General features: G+C 35.7%; 1 protein-coding gene across 5 annotated transcripts; it reads right to left on the bottom strand.

Annotated features, from left to right (window-relative positions):
- Positions 1–442: 442 nt before the first annotated feature.
- On the bottom strand, positions 443–16003 carry LOC136034437 (uncharacterized). Of its 5 annotated transcripts, none has more exons than XM_065715618.1 (4): positions 15916–16003; positions 7949–8028; positions 2939–3103; positions 443–2031 (listed from the first exon to the last, which is right to left on the bottom strand). In XM_065715618.1, exons 2-4 carry the CDS (start codon positions 8016–8018, stop codon positions 1886–1888), a joined length of 381 nt encoding a protein of 126 aa, XP_065571690.1. In that variant the 5' UTR covers positions 8019–8028; positions 15916–16003; the 3' UTR covers positions 443–1885. The 5 variants fall into 5 exon arrangements, with proteins under 5 accessions (XP_065571690.1, XP_065571686.1, XP_065571687.1 ...); XM_065715614.1 differs by having other exon boundaries at positions 443–2034; XM_065715615.1 differs by having other exon boundaries at positions 443–2034; positions 7949–8157; positions 15916–15972.
- Between the last annotated feature and the right edge of the window lie 7952 nt (positions 16004–23955).

Raw genomic sequence — 23955 nt, forward strand, 5'->3', positions numbered from 1 at the left:
TTAGTTTTTTTAGTTTTTTATCTTTTTTTAGTTTTTTTAGTTTTTTTAGTTTTTTAGCTTTTTTATTTTTTTTATTAGTTTTTAGTTTTTTTTGTAGTTTTTGCCTTTTTTTAGTTTTTTTTAGTTTTTTAGCTTTTTTATTAGTTTTTAGTTTTTTTTTGTAGTTTTTGCCTTTTTTTAGTTTTTTTAGTTTTTTAGCTTTTTTATTTTTTTTATTAGTTTTTAGTTTTTTTTGTAGTTTTTGCCTTTTTTTAGTTTTTTCAGTTTTGACGTCACCTGATCCAGTTTTTTCAGGTGACGTCACCTGACCCATCCACAGACAGACAACTTATTTTATATATATATATATATATATATATATATATATATATATATATATATATATATATATATATATATATATATATATATATATATATATATATATATTTCACTACGCAAAACTTGCAAATATACAACATTCTTCGCTGTACCATTGTCTGTGCATATAAATAGATTGTCAGGTTTGCCAACTCTTGAACATGCAGCATATAATTGTCCATGGGAAAAACAATCCGTATTCAAATCTATACCTCATTATTCTAATGATTGCCCTTGAGCTTTGTTGATGGTGATTTCTAATCGAACATTCCCTATGTCCCCGTCGACATTCATCTATCCCCCCTGTGCCCCCCGGCGTCCCGTTGTAGTTGTGTCCCTGTGTCCCGGTCGTAATTTATATTCCCTGTGTCCAAGTCTGTAATTTCTCTTTGAGTGCCCCGGTCGTCATTTGTGTCCCGGTGTCCCGGTCTGTAATTTCTCTTTGAGTGTCCCGGTCATCATTTATATTCCGTGTCCCGGTTGTCCATGGAAAAAACAATCCGTATTCAGATCTATACCTCATTATTCTAATGATTGCCCTTGAGCTTTGTTGATGATGATTGCTAATAGAACATTCCCTGTGTCCCGGTCGTCATTTATATTCCCTCTGTGTTCCCGTCATTTGTGTTCCGGTCTGTAATTTTGTCAGTCGACAAACATGACGCGAGTCGACAAACAACTTCATGACGGCATAATGCTCAATCCTTATAATGACGTTAGTCGACAAACATGCAAGACGTCAGTCAACACACAAACAACATATTTTTATATATATTGAAGATTAATGTAGTCACATTAGGAAGAGTAGCCGCGTTTTTTGTTTTTTTTTACTGAGGACAAGAATGGATTAGATTAAAAACATCTTCTCAAAGTAAAGAACGAAGTTGAAACTTATAGCGAGCGACAGTTTTTATGTTACTCAGTAATATTTTCACCATATTATTGGGGGAGGGGAGGGTTCAACTGCCGCACTCCCTACGTCACTGGCAAACACCATCACTTTTGAATAAAAAGAAGGTGAAAGTTCGTCAAGTAAAAAAAATTTGCCACCGGCAAAGACAGCCGTTGGCATTCTGCCATCCTTTATTCGCAGTACCAGTTCTAGCCATCTCAAGCTTTCACTCACTATAGCCAAACTTTGTCTTAATTTGGCTATTTACTTATCTCCGAGAAACTTCGGTTTTAGGAAACCAATATTTAACATAGTTCATGGCCAAAATATTTGGCTGTAATGAATGATAATTCCTTCGGTTTTATTCGTGACATTACAGAAATCTTCTAACTTAGTTTCTTCTGTTTGTGGAAGCAAAAAGACATAAAGAACTTGGATTCCCTTATTATTCTTGGTGGTGCGACTAAAAGGGGAAAAAGTTAGACCCAAATTGGCATGTCTGAGGATTTGTTCCTATTCCACTTAGAGATTTTCTTTATTCCGATTCATATTTATATTTATTTTCCTGCGGAAGAGACGTAAAAATTTATTTGTGAAAGAACCTATTTTGCAAACCAAATTATCAATGTATGCTCAAAATTTACCTTCGTTACGGCTATCCCTTTCCTGAGAGTCAGAGGGGGATGCAGAAAAACTTTGCGAAATACCAAGAGGTAGTTGGTGGTCCAGCACTAATTCTGAATTAGATGTTCCGGTTTCTCTTGTTAAGGTACCTTCAACTGCTGCAACAAAATACAAATTAAAAGACATCTAAAACAATCAAATACACAAAATATACTGTAATTAAAGTTCATATGACCCTTAATAATATGAAAAATTATCTAACCCAAATAAATAACTGACATTCGAAGTCTTCAGATTCACAATAAAACTAAACTGATGGTTGCATAGCATATATATTTATTATATTTGAGAATTTCCCTTTAATCCAAGACCAAAAAAATACATTTCAATGCTTATCAATATTTCTTGATGAGCTGATCAAAGTATAACAGATCGATGTTTTTTCGTACACAAATTCGTTAACGCAAACCATCATTTAAAATTTCGACAGGTTGCCAACTTTAGCATTGTGGTACACATTATGAAACTATTCTGGCTCAACTTTTAAGGCAAGGGATATATATGTAACAATTTGCTGATAATCTTCTGTCATCTTTGCAGTATTTTGTTTGCATCATTTCGGGGTCGGTGTACCTATAATTCCGTATAACATTTTCCAAGAAATTTCACGGTACGAAAAATTAAGTTTCATGTTTACTACAAAATTAAATAATACAAAAAAAATAAATCGTTAGAGAAGGATCATCTCCTTCACAAAGGATTTAGAAAATGAGGAGCAGTTCTTACCACAATTGCCCATTTTCTGCTTGCTTCATACACTACAGTCTTAAGCTATGAGCTTTTTGAATAGTAATAATTACTTTTCCAAAAAATTTCCCACTAGAGGGCGAATCGAGTTAAGCAAACATCAAAACTTTTGAATAAAATAAAATAAATACTCCAGTTTAAGTGTAAATTTCTTGCTTTAAATCGTACTTACCCTTGATTTTTTTCATCATAATATAACTTGGTTTTTATTGGAATATAATTTTTTTCTAATAAAAACAAATGTTAAAGATGTACCTTCATTATCAGAACATGTAGCTCCCAATTCGTGGGTGTCAGCATCAAGCTTACACGGGCCTGAAAAGCTGGGAAAAGTATTCAGAGGAGCACTTTCAAGTTTAGGGGACAGCAACTGGCCTGGAATGTCAAACACCTGCTCACATTCAGTTGGTGATAAATTTTCTAAAATAAAACACAGATTAAAGGACAAATACTAGGACATGCACAATACTAACAAGCTTCCAAAATTGAAAGAGTTATGTGCTTTCTGCCAAAAAGAAATGAAATTGAATAGGTGTGAAGACACAAGCCAATAGCATCTAGTTTGGTTTTAGAGGGATGCTTAGCCATAACGGAAAAAACTTTGCTCAGTTCAAACGTTTCCACCACCAGAAAAGTAACCTGATCACAAACTGACTCTTCATCTCCTTCTAGTTGTTAAAAAATCAAGAAAAGTAAATCACAGCGGAAAGATCAACATTACTTAATATTACGAAATTTAATTGTAGTTAACTTGAGCATAAACTATTAATTATTGTTTGAAAGTTTATAGAGAATTTCTCTTTCCTAGTTTCCTGGGCAATGTTGCTAGTACTTGGGGTCTTTTTCAAGTTTCTTTTTTGTCTAGATGGCTTCTAGCAAAGCCTGAGCTTACCCCATTTCTACACAAATCATGATTCTTAATTGATTTTTTTTGTCTACCCTAACCTATTGAACCATTCTACTCACAATTTTTCCCTTCCTAAAGTCTATTTTTCTTTTTACCAAAAATAATTCTCTTCATCATCTTTTATTTTACTTTATTCTTTAGCAAAAAAAAAATATCTTTCCTCTTAAAGACTCTACTTTCGTTCTTCCTTCTCTTCTCCTCTTGGTTTTACTTGAAGTTGAGTTTTTACAGGGCAAGCTTTGTGCAAATTAGCTCGACAAACTTTGAGCTTTTTATGGTTTTATTTTGTATCGGTTGCCTTTTTTGCTGTTTCAATTTTATCATGGCAAAATTCCCTGGTCAAGTTGACTTTAAAATACAGATGAAAGATACATGTACAAAAGCATAATTGTTTTTTCTCGTGGATAATAATATTGTTTCAATAGAACAAAGTGAGAGCAAAATTAGCGAGAGCGAGTAGCAAGAGCAATATAGGTACCGGCCGGCCTACAGGCATTAAATTGCTGTAAACAGGCAGCTCGAGTAGAAGACACCAGCCAACAGTCGCCACTTTTTTCGTTCTTTATTTTTTGTAAACACATTTTTCAATTTACAATAATTCTGAAAATCGTAGAATATAGGCTTATCTAAGGGGTTTCTAGAAAAAAAATTCCCAGTAGTCAATATTTTTCGATACAGCAAAAAATACAGCCACAGTAATATTCTCCAAAGATGGCTAACCAGGGCCAACCTGGTTGACGTTCGCCACCATCTTGCCTAACGGTCATTAAAGAATCTATTGCTCTAAATATAGCGCTAGAACAGTTGTATATGGGTAGTTATTTGTCACGCAGCTACGAAATGAATTAGGTATAGGATAATTCACTTAACCCATATTGTATACTGAAAGGTCCATATCAAACTTCATACGTTCAGTAAGTCTTGAAGTTCCACCTGAGATTGAGGGTTTTCCTAATCTTGTTACAACCTCGGACTTCAAGACGCACGATTCTTCTTCAGTCAGCACGAACTTGCTCATTTCCACACAATTCAAGAATTTAAAGCCAAGCTCATCTGGATATTCCATTAAAATTTTCTCAGCATAGAAACACTTGCCACTCTTTTTACCCGCAAGACCAACTAAGACAAAGTCACCCACTTGTATTGACCTGCTTCCCCAGTCCTCTTCATCTTCTCCTAGATTCAAACTGGTGTCACTATCATCATCAAGATCTATCTCAACATGATCGGACTCTCAAGAAATAGTTTCTTGCTTGCTTCTTGTAATTTGGCTTTCTTTGCATTTTTCTTCCCCTTCTTCTTTTCCTGTTCTTTCTTCTTCTTCCTGGCAGCTTTCTGTTCTTCTTCCTGGCAGATTCTTTCCCTTAATGGGGTATCAGTAAAGATTTCGTTAGATTTTTTTTCACTTCAGGTACAACTTGTTTTCTCGGAGAACCTTTTGGTAATGGTGAGATGTCAATTAATTCAGAGAAGTTTTTGTCAGCCAGTTGGTCTACATCTGAAGGTAAGCCCGATAAAGATTGGGTAGCGTTTTCACAGTCGGTAGACTGGCTAGCCGCATCATCTTCACAGGAACCAGGAACTGGTGATGGAGGTACTAAGAAATCTGGGTCTAAAGCAGATGGCCGGTCAGAGACATATGAGCTGAGATACTCGTGATCTTTGAAATAATTGCGATCGAAAGGGAAAATCACGGTGCAACAAAAACCACTTATTACGTTTTCTGGAGTCAGGGCTTTGGGATACGCCTTTTCGCAAAGCTCGCATACATTGTACATGGAAATCGTCTTGCATGTGTGCTGGGTCATAAGAGTCACAGATTCCCTGTTGTAGAATGCCTTTAAAGGAAACATAACTGACCTGTCAAGTGGTTAAAACTTATGCGTTGTGTGCGTAAACATAACAACTCCATTCTCTTTCGCTAACTCAAGCAAGTCACTACTGTAACGACTACTGAGATTGTCAAGAATTAGAGAACAGGGTTAGCTTTGCTTGGTCTTGCATGACTGATAAAATGGTTCATCCAAACAAGAAAAAGTTCATTGCACATCCAATCCAAAGCCGTTTCTGAGCCGTGAGCAATGGTACCTGGCGTCACTCCTTTCAGCAGAATTTCAGGGCATTTCTTGCGAGGGAAAAGGAGCATTGGAGAAACGCTATTATCCATGGCACTGACACAAACACGCATAGTATATTCTGTCCTCTTTCTGTAGAAGTAACCTTACCAACCTGTTTCTGTCCTTTTGCTGCAAGAATTTTTCCCGGCTTGTGGACAGTTGAGAGTTCAGTTTCATCAATATTTGAAATATTTTGGCAGTACATCTTTGGCGAAAAAAGCAAATTTTTTTGCAACAGAGTATCTAGAGGCAAATTACCGCATTTCAAGTGGTGTTAAACCATAAAGCATATGGCAAACAAGTTCCAAGTACCTGGCAAGGGTATTTTTCTGTTCTTCTGTCAAAATTTTTCTCGTGGCGTAAACTGGAAAAAAAATGAGAGGTAACAGTTCAATATCCATTTTCTGTTTCTCAGCTTTTGTGACATTTCCCTTTAAAGTTCCCTGTGGTATTCCAAACTTTTTCACAGATCTAAGCATTTTGTTTTTAATAACGCTTCAATGTGAGCTGCTTGAACCATTTCAGAATCGACAGAACCCCTTTTCCCTTCTTGAACTGGCTTAGTTTATCGCACCCTTTTATCTGAAAAAAGGAAGCTAAAAGATTTGATTTTTCTTTTTTCCCACCAAACTATTTCATTTTCGCAAGAGCAGCGTTATTTTTATAAGTCATCATCTAACTACCCTTTCCATACCCAAGTTTGATCAGATTAACGGCGGATAGTGTTTCTCTAATCATCAGTGCAGCACTATCTCGCAAATGCATGTATTGTTCAGAGCGGAGCTTGGTCTGATTCAGGCAGATATATAGCAAACGTTCTGATTCAATTTTAGCATACATATCAACGACGAATTGGTGAAACAATTGACGGCATTTTAAAACATAATTTTCTTCATCCTGCCGAATCATTAGTCTATAGGAATAATAATGCATTGCACTGCATTTCTTATTTATTTCTTTGTTAGTGGCTGAATTCATCAATTTAATATTAAAGTGATAGCCGTCGGCTCCATCCCAAAAAATGATAGGATATTGCAGGGCATCATAGCATTGATGAGTTTCAGCAATTCTTAACAAGTGAGCGTTTCGCTTATGAAGAATAATATCTCGAGGTAAAAACTGATCACCAACCATAACGATTGCCACTTCGTCGATAGTTGGAGCATTGTATCTACGCACATGTTGGCCAGGAGGCGTTTTGTCAGTGGAAATCACAATTTTATACGTATCAAAGCCCTAGGAAATCTTCACAGACTAGTTAGTCAATTTTAGGAAAAAATTTGGGATATTATATTTGACACTTCACTTATGGTGACGGATATGTTTTTTTCCAACAAACTGTCGTTTTAGATACAAATTTCTTTCACAGTTTTTGGATTTAGGAAGAGCAACAGCTAAATAGTAGAGTTGTTTGGCTCACTTCTATCTACTGTCAACACCCTTGGATACTCCTGTATATCCAACAAGAATTGAAGCAAAAAGTAATAAGTAAATATTGAAAACCAATTGCAGTACAAATGTTTTCTTTTGTATTTATTACAACATTGAAAACAAAAATAAAAGTAGAATACAATCTTGAATCGATAAATCTTCAGCGATAATAAATATATATCAAATATTCAGTTCAAGTTTTCTAGTTTTTCCAAGGATGTTGAAGCCACACATAGTTTTCACAACAAAAAAGAGCTTTGCTATTGCCCCCTTCCTTAACTGTAGAATTGTAAAGCCTACTGCATTATTGCGCTTTACTGAAAAGGAAATATATTAAAAATATACTCTTTTTGTTCTTATTAAGACATTGAAAATAAAAATAAAGTGAAATAAAATCTTGAACTGATGAGTTTTCTGCAATCATTGTCATTAAATATCAAATGTTCAGTTTAATTTAATTAGTTCTTTCCATGACATTTCAAGACACATATAGTTTTTAGTGAAGAACTAATGACGCAGCAAGCTTTAGACGTTTACCATTAGGGATGGTAGCAGTGAGTAGACGTTTTCTTAGCAGTGAGTGAGTGTTTCCTTTTCTATCATTAAGGCACACGGGAAGAACAGAAAGAAAATTCTTTAACCCTAAAATCTGTTTTAAGCCACTAACCAACTACTTTTATATACCTCAACTCTTTGGTGTCAGATGCAGGTATATGTAAAGTGGCAGGTTTTAGTTTTTTGCTTTTTTTACTAATGTAAATTAGCTTTCTTTTTATTCTGTTTAAAAAAAAATGTAATTGGAAAACTTACCAACTTTGACAACAGAAGCCTCAGAAAGGGTGATGACTTCAACCATATTTGGAATTTCGGGCAAGTCCATAGTACGATGTCTGAAGAGATACTACTGCTTAAAAAACTTTTAACAATAGTTGGATATTATACAGTCAATCTAAGGTTTAGCCTCCAACAAATTGCAAAAGTTTTGATTTTGGTACCATTTTGACCAGATTTTTTTTTATCTAAAACATATAAAAATCAGCCAAATGGGACAATTGCTTTATGCCTTTTCTTTTAAAATGACAGCTCTTTAAAACAACTTAATTTGCACGCATAAAAAGTGGGTAACAGGTAAATCTGGTATGTAGATCACAAACATGTACTTTAATTTTGTTTGAAACGTTCATTTTCAGCGATCCCCCCCCCCCCTGCATCTAGATCAAGCGTCGATATAGGTCTGAGAGTAACATTAAGTGAAGTTAAATTTATACAGAAAAAAGTTTGACCGCTACTGCAGAAAAAGTTGCGTCCATGTTAATTTAATGCCATTCTGGAGTCTCAATCCCCAATTCTCAGGATCAACGACAGGGCTCAGAAGCCCAATCCAATCTTATACTTTAAGATACGCTTGGAAACTGCGGAGTTTCACTGATGCTGAAGTAGGGAGTAGCTCTTTGGGATAGACGGGAGTTATAGATGTTGCTAGTTTCTGCTGAAAGACTCAGTGTTGGTAACTGTCAAGATGGTCAGTAGATTTGACACGTTTAAAGTAAAAAGTACAACCTCTTCTGCTGCTTTAATCTCTTTTTTTTCGAAGCGTCGATTCAAGAAAAATTTGAAATATATTTCCTAAAATACTCTTTGTCTCTTAATTGGTTAAGTGAATCACTTTGCCAGGTCCACGTAAAAGGGAAGTTGTGTTCAAGCTAAGAATTGCACAATCAAGAGGAAACAGTTTGCAAATTTTCCTTCCCAATCTTCTTAACAATAGCTTTGATGCTCCAAATTTTACCTGAACTGGTTGCCTTAGGCTCAGTTTTCAGGTAGACTGATGGTGCTTAGGATGAAAAAGTAACAGAACCAACAAGCTGGTATCATCACCAATAAATACAGTGTCTATAGTCCCCAAACACTCAACCACTGCAAGTACAATATGCAAGTCAGCATCAGCTTTATCTTGAATGGTTCTCAGGCATTTGCCTCATAAATAATCAGACACTATAGCCTATTCACGAAACAAGCTTTATTCTTTTGGCATGAAATAAATTTTTCTTTTTTGGTGTTCAGTGTCATTTCTTGGCTAAACAGTACTTACTGTCAAGTGATACAGCTTTGCTTAAGATGGATCATCTTTTGTCAAGGCAGCTATGTCATAGCTATCAAAGACAATAATGGCGTCCAGATATTTGGATAAATTGTAGTTCAAGCATAACTCTAAGATCTCCAAATATGTTTCTTTCCTTGCCCAGGGCATCCTATGAAGCAAAGAGCCCCTGAGTAAGACGTAGGTGCATGTCAGACTAAATTTTACCCCAATAGCATCAATGTCTGAAAGCTGCTTGATTTTTCGCTGGCTCTGATTGGCTTTTGGAGCATGCCAGAATCATCAAAAACAATGCATGATAGGAGCAAAGTTCATATTTAAGTGAAGATTGTTTGTCCTTATTCAGTCTTTTGGATACTGTGAAAAGCGTCTTTGCAGTCCCTGTGCTGCCCTGAAATACATGACTCTGTGTTGGTTGCTTGTGTCATACAAAACATCCATCAGTTCTTGCATCAGAAATTTATGTGAGCATAAGATGGGCGTCCCAAAACCTACTGACGTCTCCGTAATTTCTTCATTCCTCTACCTCTATTCAATCTGGTTTCTGTTTTCAGACTGCTCATCAATCCTTGTTCTATGACCAAATCTGTAGATACACCAGCTCAAAATATATATGATCTTTTCACAACATACAAGCCTTTTCGAAAGTCTGGAAAAGTGTTGGGGTTATATGTTCAAGTCTGATCATCTGCTGTAGGTACAGTCTTGCCGACTTCGTGTAGTTGTTATGACCACCAGCTGCAAGGTAAGAGAGAATGTCGGAAACTGTTTGCAAATGAAGTTTCCTTTAACCTATATGCTTAGCTATGAAGAAATTTAGAAGAATGGCAACCATGTCCATGAACTCCATCCATAGTATTCCCATTCAAGTCTCTTGACTTCACTCTGATTTAAGAGTTGATAGAGAAGCTTGTCCATGCAACACTTTCTCATATAAGATCTTTTGATTTCAATAAGCTCAATTGTATTCAATGTAATTTCTGTATTCAATTCAAGTTCTATACCTGAATCCTCATATACAATTTTTTTTTTCAGAATCCAGTAAAGTACCACGTCTACAATGGTATGGGCTTATAGGACTCAAGAAATAGCCTTATTACTTAGAAGATGAAGAACTGTACTGGAATCATACATTAATTGAAAGATTTCTTTCAGTCCAGATCCATTCATTACAGATCCTAATGGCACCAACAAAACTCATCAGGGACTGATTGCATTGTTCCACTTCAACCTGGCCAAGGTTTTTCGAGATGCCATGATTTAAGCCAAAGACAGTGCAAGTTTGAAGTCTTATCTTTCTTTAATCATGGATGAAGAAGATCATAATACATTATTGAAAGAACAGAATGATTTCACTTTCTCTGGAAAATTGAGTTTCTTCCAGTTATGTTTATTTCCTCACTGTTAACCTCCTGCCTAAGCATACTTTTTAAGGCGACTTCAGCCCTGGGGTTACAGCAACAATTCCACCCATGCCATGAAAGGTAGATCAACATTGTCCACCACATGTTGAAACAGACTATCAGAAGTAATTCTTTGCAGTTTGATTCCATAATAAATGGCAGTGTTTTCTCTCAAACCTCAAAATAGGAGGGGCAAAACTTCAGCAAATTCAATGTATCAATCAAAAATTTGGAAGATTTTTGACCATATGCAGATACACAGTCATGGTTAAATGTAACTAAAAATTAACTAGATGCAAAAATTGATCACAAAGTGTTCTGATTGTTTACCTGTGAGTCCAAGCAAATTCAGTTCCCCCTTTTTACCTACAAGTCTAGTTGACATTGTCCATCATGAGTCAAACCAAAGATCTTTATCATTCCTTAGTTCTATGGTTATCGATTTTAGTTCTAGGATGGATGATAGACAAAATCCAACAAAAAGTGAAAATGACATCATTTTTTATACAATCCTGAAAAAGACTTATGCCTCTCACTCAGTATGATATGTAAGATACAAGAACACAGCTTTTCCCGAGCATTTTGGCATAAAAAGTGTAAATTTTCTCTTATAGATCTGACTTCATGGAACGTACTGCGCTTGTGTGTGTGGGGGGGGGGGGAACAACTCAGGGATGGTAAAAGCACAGAACTTAGTCCATATTAATAATATATGCACCATATTTTTTTTCACCAACTTTTTAGAAGCACAACTTTTTTTAAGTCATAATTTTAGTAGAAGACAGAAAAATCAATTTAAACTCAACTAATTTTATATATTGAAAAAAAATTCCAGTTTCAATGATGCCAAAATCAAAATTGTTGCTATTCGTTCGAGGTAACCCTTAAAATTAATTTAGATTGACTGTACTAAATGACACTCTAGTTTTACAGAGTTGAGTGGAAGTACCAAGTTGCTAGAAATACAGAAGCTATAATGATACCTTTCAAGCTCTGTAAAGCCATTTTTATCTTAATACATTTGAGAGTCAAGACTAAGCTCATTCAGTAATAAAGATCATTAGGAACATAACAACAATTTCTTGTGATATTTTAAAACAAAGATGGTTCTAAAAATCAAATCACAATAGCTTTGTTTTTCTAAAAAATTAGTGAACTAGAAAAGTAAAACCTTCATAATCAGAATGAAGTTGAAACTAGAGTCCAGGAACATGATTTTTTTCATCCTTCTGTTTATTTATGGAATTGAGGCCATGATAGTTTAAAAACAGAACATTTCAATTTTAATTTCTAACAAACTTCTGGTTGCCAAAATATTGAACAGCAAAAAGCCAATTTTTTTTTTTAATACTTGTAAGACTCAATATTCAGTGACATTCAATTAATTCAATAATAAAAAAAAACACAACAAGCAAAATAATTAGCAACTGTTTTTCAAATAATGCAACATAAACTGCTACTTTTCAGGCAACCCTCATACCATAAGTAAAATTAAAGGAATAAAAAAAAGATATCAAAGCTAACAAGTTGTGTAGTCTCTATTATCTACTTAAATGGAATACTATTTCCCAAAAATAATGCAATAAATTGCTTCACTTTTTTAATCTAACAAAGATTGACAATTTATTTAAACACTTAAGACTAGGCCAAGTTGCCTTTATTTATTCTACTATTCAAATTGAAAATGTTGTTTCACAGATTTAACTAATACTATCATGGAATAAATTTACCTCTTTTAGAACTGTTTGGTTGGACTTCCAGGCAATGTCCAGATGTTAAACATTAACCAAAATAAACCTCTGTTTCCAAATATAAAAAAGTGGTTTAAAATAGAGAGGGGGGGGGAGTTTATTTCAAAAAGATTAAAAAGGGGATATTTCATAGAAATTACCAAAATAGGTATTTTTTAGTTTTAATCTATTTTAAATATATTTAAAATTTTATTTATCCTTAATTTTTGCAAGCATGTTTAATTCTTTTTTTAGGGTCTAGGTGTCCCACCCCTTGAAAATTACAACCAGGATAGTTTTTATGTCCATTAGAAGGGAAATTCACATATAATCCCTCTTAATTTCTGGGGATATTTATAGTCTACACTGTTCTTATGAAACTAAAAAGTAATATTAAACTCCTGTGATATAATAAATAGCAGGTGATGCCCTTTTTTATCTTGCATCTCATTGTCATTTAAACTTTGGAGGATGTACTTCCTCTTTGGCTATGCAGTTCTGTGTGTGGGGGGATTTTCTGAAACAGGAAAACTGAAAGGGCAAAGGAAAAGGGATTTTCTGAAATGAAAAATGCTGGCTCCCCTTTTTTAACTTAGTTGAATGCTTTTGATCAAAGAATCAAACCACTCATTGGGTGGTGGGGTCTTTGTTAGTCTGTTTTGGTTATAATCAAGATATGGGACTATTAACCTTATTAACTGAGAAGTTTTTATAATGCAATATAAGGGCAATTTGAGCAATTAGGCCCCACATTACTATCAAAATGAACAAAAAAATATTAGAAATTTAAAACAAATTATTTTTGACAATAAATGTGAAATAACAAATATATTTGTTTTAAGTTTTTATTACTGGAACTAAGTTTTCTGAATGTTCAAAGTCAATCTCCTTTGTAAGACCTGCACTTTTGTATGTGAGGGCCTTGACAATCAATCTTGCCTTTTTCACCACCTCTCCAACCTCAAATACTTGAGATACTCCATCAACTGTGATGAGGTTGTGGAGTCCATGAGCAATACAGTCTTGAGACTTGGAGTCTAAATGGTTCAGGAAGAGCAAGCTTTCACAAGATTTGATCCTCTGTCATGTACCATTGCCAAGTTTTTTCCTGTGATATCCAATAGCTTCAAAGTAGCATGGTAGTCTTTGCAGATATTTCTAGTGGCATGGGAATCAGTCATGGAGGTGGTGGCACTGGTAACTAAGGTGACGTTATGAGTCAGTCCAAACATCAAGAGCAACAGTAGCTGTGTCTTTCACTAGTTCAGATTCTTTAGCAAGCAGCTCCTTAATGGCTGTGAAACTTGGTGTAAATGTCCTGTAGACAATTTGTTGCAGTGTTTCTGTCACTAGATAGGTCACCTGCATTAGCTTCAATAATATGTTCACACAGTAATCTTCAAATCTTGACCCATTCACAACTCCAAATGGTAAACTGTCAATACCACAAAGGAGTGCAATGTCACATCCAATGATACTTTTTGCTTCTTTCCTCATGCTTACATTTCATCTGGGAGTGTCCCAAAATGACTTGATATTTTCAGATTTCCCTTTGTTTGTACCAACTGCTTTATCTGTAACCTTAAGCAACTTCTGAACTTCTGCATCAGATTCATGGACAGCCTTTAGATGGGTTTAGAGATTTCCAGTGCTAACTCCCCTCTTGTATCCAACTAGTCCCTTGTAAATACACTTCAGTAGCTTCTCCTTGTCTGCTTGCTGAAAACAAACTTTGCAGTGGTAATTCTCTGAATCAACAACTATCACAGCAGAATCTTTTTCATAATAAGTTTGCCAAGAAATGTCCATGCCACTGACTTTTTGGTCTTTCCAATAATAATCTTGAACAGTTACAGCATAACTGCACTGTCAGAAGCTATACTAAAAGAAGCCTGGTTAAACAAGAAAATTACCAGTTGGCCTATTACAAGAACTCTCAGATGCCAAAGTTTTCAAAGTTGTAGCAGAATGGGTTGAAGCTATACCTGAGCAAAATTCTGATAAATTCCCTCAGCAATAATCTTGTAGATTCCCTAAAAATCATCAAGTTCATGAGAATTTATCATGTTTTGACTGGCATGGCTTCACCATACCAGTCAAAATTTACCATATTTTTTACCAAAAGACCTTCTTGGAGGAAAGGGTATAGCACACCCCTTCCCTTGGGATGCCCATCTCCTCACCATATTCCAGTAGCACCCAATCTTACTATAGTCAGTTACAGTCATATCAGCATGTTCCTTTTACAAAGAACTTCATACCACTATTTTGAGATAATCTTTCATTTGGAACAGCCTGGTAGTATGTGTTTATAAGAATTGACATTGACTTTTGTGTTTGTATGCATAAGTTTACTCTTACTAACAGTGTATTTTAAAGCTACACTACCCTGCCACTCACAAATCATAAATTTTTCCAGCAATGGTGCTCCAAAGCCCAGGCATTCCCTAATGTATGGGTATGGAGATTGTACAATAAGGCACCAAGCCCTGCAGCAAGGGCATACTATGGGAAATTTATAGCAAACCATATAACTGGCTTTTGTATGAAGTGGATATACCACTCAATACCTTTTTTTATTCTCTTTACAAATATAATAATAGGTTCTACTGTAAATTAGGTTTTAAGCACTTTTTAACCTAACCCAACCTTATTATAAATAATTTTAGCACTGAGAAAATGTAGCATTATTTTGACAAAAGCAGCACAGAGAAAATGTACTATTATTTTGTCAGAAATGGTGGATAACTTGTACTTTAATTGAAAATTTGTCATTTTTAAGAGCTTAAAAAGTGCTTAAATTTTTATTTGCGGTAAAACTGATTATTATATTCATAAAAAACATAACAAAAGGTATCAAGTGGTATGTTAGCTTTATTGGTAAGTCAGTTATATCAACTGTCATAATTTTTTGAAAATTTACCATTTTTAAGAGCTAAAAGTGACTAAATCTGAATTTGCAGTAGATGCAATTATCATATTTGTAAACAGCATACAAAAAGGCATTGAGTGTTCACTATAAATTCACTTTATACAAAAGCCAGTTATACGAGTTGCTATATTTTAACCCATACTACCCCCATAACAATCTGTTTGAAAGCAAATTACATGTTATATATTGATATTAACTCATTTTGGTGTTATAACCTGCCCTTGGTGCAGGGCACAGTACCCCAAGGTATGAGGACCATGCCTACATATTGGGGCACGGCCTGAAATTCAAGGATTTGTATGCAAGTGTCTACCCAGTATTCAAGGATAGGCCTGCACTAGGCTATACTTCATTCTGACTGTATTACACAACCTCTTTACCAAGAAATAGAAATGTACCATACAGTAATGGTACAAAATGCTTATTTGAAGATTTTTCGACTTTGCACTGTGCCATTTTCATAGTAATGAACTTACTAGATAATTAATGGCATCTGTATTTTGGACAATCATCCTGCCATTCAACCCAAGACTCTGCAGTTTACATTTAAGCTCCATGGACAGTTCAAATAAGCATAGCTCTATTTTACAGTACAAAAGTAAAGTAGTTACAGAAGTTTATTCTTTCTCTCTCTCTCTGTAGTTAAAAAAGTCGTCGTCCTGTTTTGTTCTCCAACTTTTTATATTTCTTCTTCCTCTTCAAATCCGAACGTATTTGAGTAAAATCGCTGAAAATCGCCCAGAGATGGCTGTGTTTAACATCCTCACAGGCCCTAAGATGCGACTTGTAAGTAGCAAAAATATCGCAAAACCTGTAAGCTAATTTTATAAAGCGTTTACGAACAAACTCGTCTTTTACATGTGACAGATCAAATAATTCTGCAAATTCAGATTCTGACTTGTCTGCAGGGAGTCTGTGTGCTTGATTTTGCGGGCCTTTTCCTAAAACACTGATAACGTGGTTGATAACACCAGCTGGATCAATCAATCAATCAATTTATTGATACTAAAAGAAAAAACTATTACAAAAGTAAAGTGGTTACTAGGCTCGAGAAGCTTTGCTTGTAATGGACCACAGAGAACAAGAATAAAACACTATTATAAAATATATACAAAAAAAACACTGGAACAAGACAAGGACATTGAATAAATAAGATATTTAACAGATAGAAGATTTGGAAGGAGATTAGACATATAGCTGAAAATGATTTTAAAAGAAGAGAAAAGACATTCAAATTAAGAAAGGATTAATAAAGAGACAGACAAATTATTGAATTGCAAAGACCCGACGAAATCATGCCTTTGCAGAAAGAAAAAGAGGGATATCTGAAGGGAGGGAGTTCCATAATAGAATTGATTGATATACTGGAGACCTCTGGGCTGCTGTAGAAGATCGTTTTGGTAAAATAAATCGTCAAGAAGAATTACTTAAAGAAGAAAAGTACCTACCTGAGCCTGTCCGTGAGAAAAACTGCTGTAGGGGCGGTGGGAGAGTACCTAGGAAAGCAGAATGCGCAAAATAAAGAGTACTTCTACCTATAATATGATCCAGCGGAGCTATTCCAGTATCATTATAAAGATCAGAGGAAGGGTAAAGCCGAGGGAGAAGAAAAGTAGCCTTCACTGCCCTATTTTGGGCTCTTTGAAGTGAGCAGAGAAGAGATGTATTAGTACTACCACAGACAGAGCAGCAATAAGAAAGGTAAGGATAAATAAAAGCACAATAAAGAGAAACCATAATATAAGGAGGAAGAAAGAGTTAATTCGGTGCAACATTGAAGACTGGCGGAGGATTAAGGAATGGGTTAGAGTTATATGCGGTTTAAAAGAAAGAAACAGTCAAGAAACACACCAAGAAATTTCACCATAGTAGCTTGTGGTATAATATCGTTTCCAAGAGTTAGGGTGATTGGCTCCTGTACGTCTCACATACGGTAAGGGGTCCTGAAGTTGACAATGGCACTCTTTCGGCTGTTAAGAGCCATACCATTTGACAAGCACCAATCCTTTACTTTATCAAGAAGACCTTGAGCTATATAAGTGGCAGATGGCAGGTCCACTGCAGAAATGAAAAAGTTTCTGTCATCAGCAAAAAAAAAAACAGGGTGAACATGGGGATGAAGACCATCAACAAGATCATTAATGTAAATTAGAAACAAAAGTGGTCCAAGCACAGAGCCTTGTGGGACACCTTTCAATACAGGCAAAGTAGAGGAAGAAGTACGGTTAACCAAAACATACTGAGATCTATCTGATAGATGGGACTTAGACCATTCTAATGGGACTCCATGCACTCCAAATAAAGATAGTTTATACAGAAGAACATTGTTGTCAACCATATCAAAGGCCTTTGAAAAGTCGAGAAATAGACCCAAAACACACAGGCCCTTGTCCAGATTAACACGCACAAACTCAGTTGCATCAGAAAGTGCATGCAAGGAAGAGAATGAGGGACGAAAACCATACTGATGTTTCGTGATGAGAGAATTTCCAGGAGTCAAATTAGTACTAAATACAAATGAAAAGAGTCAACAATACACTACTTTTTCAACAACCTTTGAGATGACGGGAAGAACAAAAATAGGTCTGTAATTTGAAATTAGAGAAGAATCACCTTTTTATGCAAAGGTACAACAGTAGCAACTTTAAATAAATGAGGGAAAATACCAGAAGAAAGAGAGAGGCTAGTTATGTGTGAGATGGGATGAGAAACAAACTGACTGATTTTCTCAAGGACATTATTACTCAAACCAAAACTATCAACTGAACAAGTGCTTGGAAGTTGAGAAATAATGCTAGAAATCTCAGTAGTACTACATGGGGATAGGAAAAAAGACTTCTCTGTCATAGGAAAACAACTTGCTCTACTCGGGGATGGAATGAGAACTGAGGGAAGTGTGGTGAATTGAAGGCACTTGCTAAGGATTTTTTGTCCACAACAGATCCATCAACTTTCCTATAAAGAGATGGGGAAGATTGTTTGAGTTTCTTGAAGGAGAGAGCTTCATTAATTACAGTCCAAACCTTGCGCAAATTCCCTTTGCACTCATTAATTCGACGCGAAAAATACAGCTTTTTTGCTTAACCAACTGAAGAAGTGAGCACATTTTTAAATGTTTATACTTCAGAAGATCTTCCTGTGTCTTACTTTTACATGCAGCCTTGAACAAAGACGCCTTCATATGGGTTGCATTGGTCAGACCTCTAGACATTCATGGGCATTTAGGTGTAAAATTCCTTGGCCTCTTTCTAAGAAGAAAATGCTTATCCAACAGAGTTCCCATACGACGCAAAAATAATCTAGTTGCACAATCAGCATCATTAGCTTCAAGAACACTAGGCCAATCATTGCTCTGAAGACTATGTATTAAATTAGAAATTTCTTTATCTGTAAAAGTTCTAAAAGAAGACTCGCCTTTCTCATCAACAGTAATCTCTGTTTTAGGCACAAATAGTGATAGATAAATAGGGAAGTGATGAGAAAGATCAGTGAAAACAAGACCAGAAGAGAACTTCAAATTAGGAGAATGAGAAGTGAAAATATTATCTATTAAAGTGGCAGAATTTCTTGAAGGGTCACATCTGAAAGAAAACAAATTGAAGGAAGTAGCCCAGAAGAAGAAAATACATCAAAAAGATGGTCACATTCATCATTTGATCCACATTTAACATATTGCAATTAAAGTTTCCCAAAACACATCCATTTTTTAGAGAAAGTCCCCACACCAGAAAGCTGATCAAGCAAGTCACAGAACAGATGTGTTGGAAAAGGAGGGGGCTTATAAAACAAACAGTATCACATGCAAACTGGCTTTTCAGATCAATAACAAGAGAATAAACTGTCCTACTATTAGACACCACCGATGTAAACAAGGATTCCAGGTCAGATCTTCTACAAAATTCAATACTAGATTCTATGAACAAAGAAATACCCCCAGAACACTTTGTCACCATTCTAGGGACATGAATAGCATTATAACCATGCATATCATAAGCTGTCAAATTATCACTGTCAGATAACCATGTTTCCATCAAGCCTTTGACTTCAAAAGGGCAAGAACTATCAGACCACAGATACGATTTAAGACTGTCCCACTTATCTTTTATCCCACGCACATTCAAACAAAATACATTAAAGCAACTTTTTGAAGAGAGTGAGGCCATAATGTTATCACAATAATCAATAGTGGTGTGATAATTACAGCTAGAACTAACCATAGATTCAAGGAGAGGGTCAAAAGTGTGTGCCTCTTGTTTACCAGCACTATTTGGTTGATCAAATATAACTGAATTAAGAATAGAAGAATTCAAAAGGAAAGAGAGATCACCCATATTTATCTCACATAACAGAGACATACAATACATTCACAAAAATAGCGACGAAGACCACACTGCCTTTCCATAACAAACAAATACAACGTAGAGACAATAGGGAAAATTTTCAAGACAGTGGAAATTATTTCTGTAGATATTTCGGCCCTATGTCCAAGGGCCGTCTTCAGCACAATACAAGAATAAGAGAGAAACTATATATATATATAAAAGAAACTTACATCAAATTGTGAGGATTAAAAACTAAATAATTAAAAACACTTTTTAAAACTTTTTTTAAAAAATAGCCCTAGCATCCTTACTTCAACGAAGTTCAACCAGGACTGGCGAAAAGAATGAAATGAAAATATAAGCTCACTCAAACTGAAGAGAATAAAATGATTAGATGCAATTTCTTAAAGCTAATCTTGCTTGTTTAGCAGCCTGTCTCAAAGGCCTTTTCGTTGTTGGTTCAGTACCATTGTAAATCGGTTTAGTAAAATATTTTGTTAGATCATTTTTAATTAAATTTGAGTATAAAGAATTTAGTGAGTATTCCCCCAAGTCCCTGTTCAAAGAAATATTTTTATTTATTTTGAGATTAATTTCGATTGATTCTCGAACCACCTGTTTTATTCCCAAATCATTACTAATGAGTGAAGAGTTTTCAAAATGTATAATGTGGGATGGATTATTAAATATATGCCAACCTAAAGCAGAATCAAAGGAGTTGTTGGAACTACTTGAAATTAAGGCCTTGTCTATGTCATTTTTATGCTGTTGTAACCGTCCATCTAGATTCTGATGGGTCCTGCCGACATAGTATTTTCCGCAATCACATGGTATTTGATAGACCCCTCTTTGGCGAGTAACTGGGGTCTTATCTTTACCCGAATTTAAGAAATTGATGATTTTAAAATTATTAGTAAAGACTACGTACAGATTATTTTTTGTGCAAATATTTTTTAATTTTGTTGTGATCTTTGGGATATACGGAAGATAGACAATATTTGAGGGCTTATCAGCAGCCTCACATTGTGAAGTATCTTCTTCGATTTTAAAAGAATGTCTTTTTATTCTACGGTTAATTATTTTGTTGACAAAAGGAATGGGGTATCCATTACCAAAAAGAATATCTCTGATAAAATTTATTTCTGAATTTATATATGAGTTGGAGCAAATATTCAGGGCACGATCAATTAGGGAAGTCACAACTGCTCTTTTAACTTGTGGGGGGTGATTTGAATTAAAGTGAAGATATCTATTGTTTTGTGTTGGCTTTCGATATATAGTAAAATCCAGTTGATCAGCATTGATAGAAAATAGCATACATGAAGGTGATAGGAACACAAACAAATATAAATAAATATCAATGGTATGACACACAATGTTCAAAGTATAAGACCAAAATAGATATGAGCAATCAAAATTATGTGATCTGCATGTGAACACACAAAATTAAGATATGGTAGAATTAAGGCAAAATGAAGGTGATATAATCACAAAGATAAATAAGGAAATAATAGTGGGATGGCATATATTGATCGAAGTATTGGCCAAGAGTATAATGTGGAGCCAGTGAAGATTATAAGAGCTGCAATTATGCTGACATGATAAAAATATGATAGAAATTGGCTTACATGAAGGTGAGAGAGTCAAAAACAAAAATAAAAAAATTCAGTAGGATGGCATATATAGAAGCTTAGTTGTTTAACTGTAGAAGCTTAGTGCTCGGAAACAGAAATGTTTGGTCGAACAACTGGACACTTTTTGGAAAAGACTCAGTAGGAGAGATCTGTAAAATTATAGCTATGGCTGAAGTAGTCCGTTTGCCGAATCCGACCGCATAATTTTGAGCTATGAAATTATGTTGTTGCACTACTTGTATGTTTGTTTTCCTCTTTGCATTTTATAGCCAAAATGTCAGTTTCTTTCATGTTTATCTCTTTCTTTTTCCTTCTTCTTTCTGCCTATCAGACTTTTTTTTTCTATTAAATAGTCACCTTAAATGAGTGTGAACAGATATGATGACGCTTTGAATGAATTTGAACAAAACTTGTTTATTCCTGGAAGCCAAGCTCGTGACGCACTTGCGGGGGATGATGAATGCATCGATAATTTTTCGTTGAATTGTCGCCCAAGTAATTATGTGAATCCGAATAATCTTTATGAGTATTCAAAACCTGTAAGCGCAGATGAAAGAGCGATCGTTTTCTGGAATTGTCAAAGTCTAAAAACGGCATATTCTCCTTTATGTGAAATTTTAAGTTTACTAGATAAGAAACCGTACATTGTAGGCCTATGTGAAATAATTGTTTCTATCAAGTCACTGCCCTGGGATTTTTCTTTTCCGGGATATGTTTGCGAGCGAAGAGAACGGACAATACATGAAATACAAGCCGATTTTGAAGTTTTTCCTGCTCCATATCATCAAGACGGGTTTCCAGCTGTTCAATCCTGTTTTCTAGGGCTAGGTTTGCGTTTTGGAGAGCCCGTAGTTTGTTTTCAATCTCATCAAACTTGGTCGAATACTGGACAAGTATAGAGTCGTGAATCTGAGAAACAATAGAGTCAACTATATCCACACTATTTAATAATCCAACTTTTTCACGTACTTCTTTTTCAATATCATTTCGGATATTGGATTTTAACGGGTCCAAGTCTGATAAAGCAGAATTTATTGAATCCGCCGATGTATCTGGTAAACTAAAACCACTAATCTCGAGATGCTTATCAGGAAAATAAGCTAATTCGGCAAAAGCGTTCGCAACGCCTAATTCATTTTTCTTCTTAGCCTCCTTTGAAATGCTAACAAAGGCCGATATCTGTGAGGCTGTTGTTGTCATGATTTCATGGCTTCCATAAGTAAATACAACATAGGATATTTTTTTGTTCTTGGCCTGAATTATATCCAACACTCGACATGGCCATGTCTTTCCAGCTGTGAAGGGATCTTTCCAGCTGTTTGGAAGAAAGCTTACGTTAGAATAATTCCGAAGGTTACCAACCCTAAGAGCTGTGACGAACTTAGACCTATTTCGCAAACACTATGCCTGGCAAAAGTGGCCGAGACCTTTATCATGAGGGTCTTACTTGATCAAATCCAGGGATCTATCGACCAGAGACAATACGGCGGACTGAAAGACTGAAATACCTCAGTGTACCTAGTGAGGATGTACGATAGTCTCCTTAAGTGGGTCGAAAAAGGTAACAGTTTTGTAGACCTTGGAAGAAATATTACGGGCGTGAGAAATTTTCGGACAGTCTTAGACACACTAATCCCAGGAAATGGCACAGAGCGGTCAAGCAAATTACTGGCAAGTCCATTCATAACAGCATAAAAATAAGCCACCCTGACGGAACTTACACAACTGCTGATGAGGTTAATCAATATTTCACCCGCATCTGGACCTCATTTCCTTCTCCCACACAAGCCCAGAAGTCTGAAATACTTGACTCCTGCACAGATGAAGGTGAAGTTGTTTTCGATGAGATGACAACCAATAAGACCCTGATGAAGGTGTAAGTAAACTGTTCAGCTTATCCAGACGAACTTCCACCCAAACTGATTCGAGAATACGCCCCTTTCATTGCGAAGCCACTCTCAGTACTGATAAACCTTTGCTTAGGGATCTTTCCAGCTGTTTGGAAGAAAGCTTCCGTTAGAATAATTCCGAAGGTTACCAACCCTAAGAGCTATGACGAACTTAGACCTATTTCCCAAACACTATGCCTGGCAAAAGTGGCCGAGACCTTTATCATGAGGGTCTTGCTTGATCAAATCCAGGGATCTATCGACCAGAGACAATACGGCGGACTGAAAGACTGTAATACCTCTGTTTACCTAGTGAGGATGTACGATAGTCTCCTTAAGTTGGTCGAAAAAGGTCACAGTTTTGTAGACCTTCGTGCCATAGATTTCCGAAAGGCATTTGATTGAATCAATCACATTGTAGCTGCCCTTAATCTCAAGCTAATGAGGGCTAAGAAAAAGACTTTCATGCTCGTGTTGGACTTTCTCAGTCAGAGGATGCATCGTGTGTTTGCTCTCTACGAAGGTGATACCAATTCCGAATGGTCCTCACCCACCTGTGGAGCCCCTCAGGGCACTAAGCTTGCAGCTATTGTATTTTTCTCTGTAATTAACTTCCTCATAGCTGATTATGATGACCGCTACAAGTTCGTGAATGACCTGTCATTTATCCAGAAATATTTAGTACAAAACGGAGTTGCGACGCCACAATTCAGTTCAAATTTTTTCAGTGTTTTCACAAAAGAGTGCGCGGAGCTATATCTTGAGCTTAATGTGAACAAGTCGAAGATAGTGCGCTTTAACCCGCT

The sequence above is a fragment of the Artemia franciscana genome, chromosome 13, assembly GCF_032884065.1.
Source record: "Artemia franciscana chromosome 13, ASM3288406v1, whole genome shotgun sequence".
Taxonomy (NCBI): Eukaryota; Metazoa; Arthropoda; class Branchiopoda; order Anostraca; family Artemiidae; genus Artemia; species Artemia franciscana.

Bases quoted from the DNA above. Each gene is read 5' to 3' on its own strand.
- LOC136034437 (XM_065715614.1), bottom strand. From the start codon at position 8,018: ATGGACTTGCCCGAAATTCCAAATATGGTTGAAGTCATCACCCTTTCT. The intron at 3,104-7,948 runs GTAAGTTTTCCA...GTTTTATTTTAG, and splicing joins GGCTTCTGTTGTCAAAGTTG to AAAATTTATCACCAACTGAA. The intron at 2,035-2,938 runs GTACATCTTTAA...ATTTTGTTGCAG, and splicing joins TACATGTTCTGATAATGAAG to CAGTTGAAGGTACCTTAACA.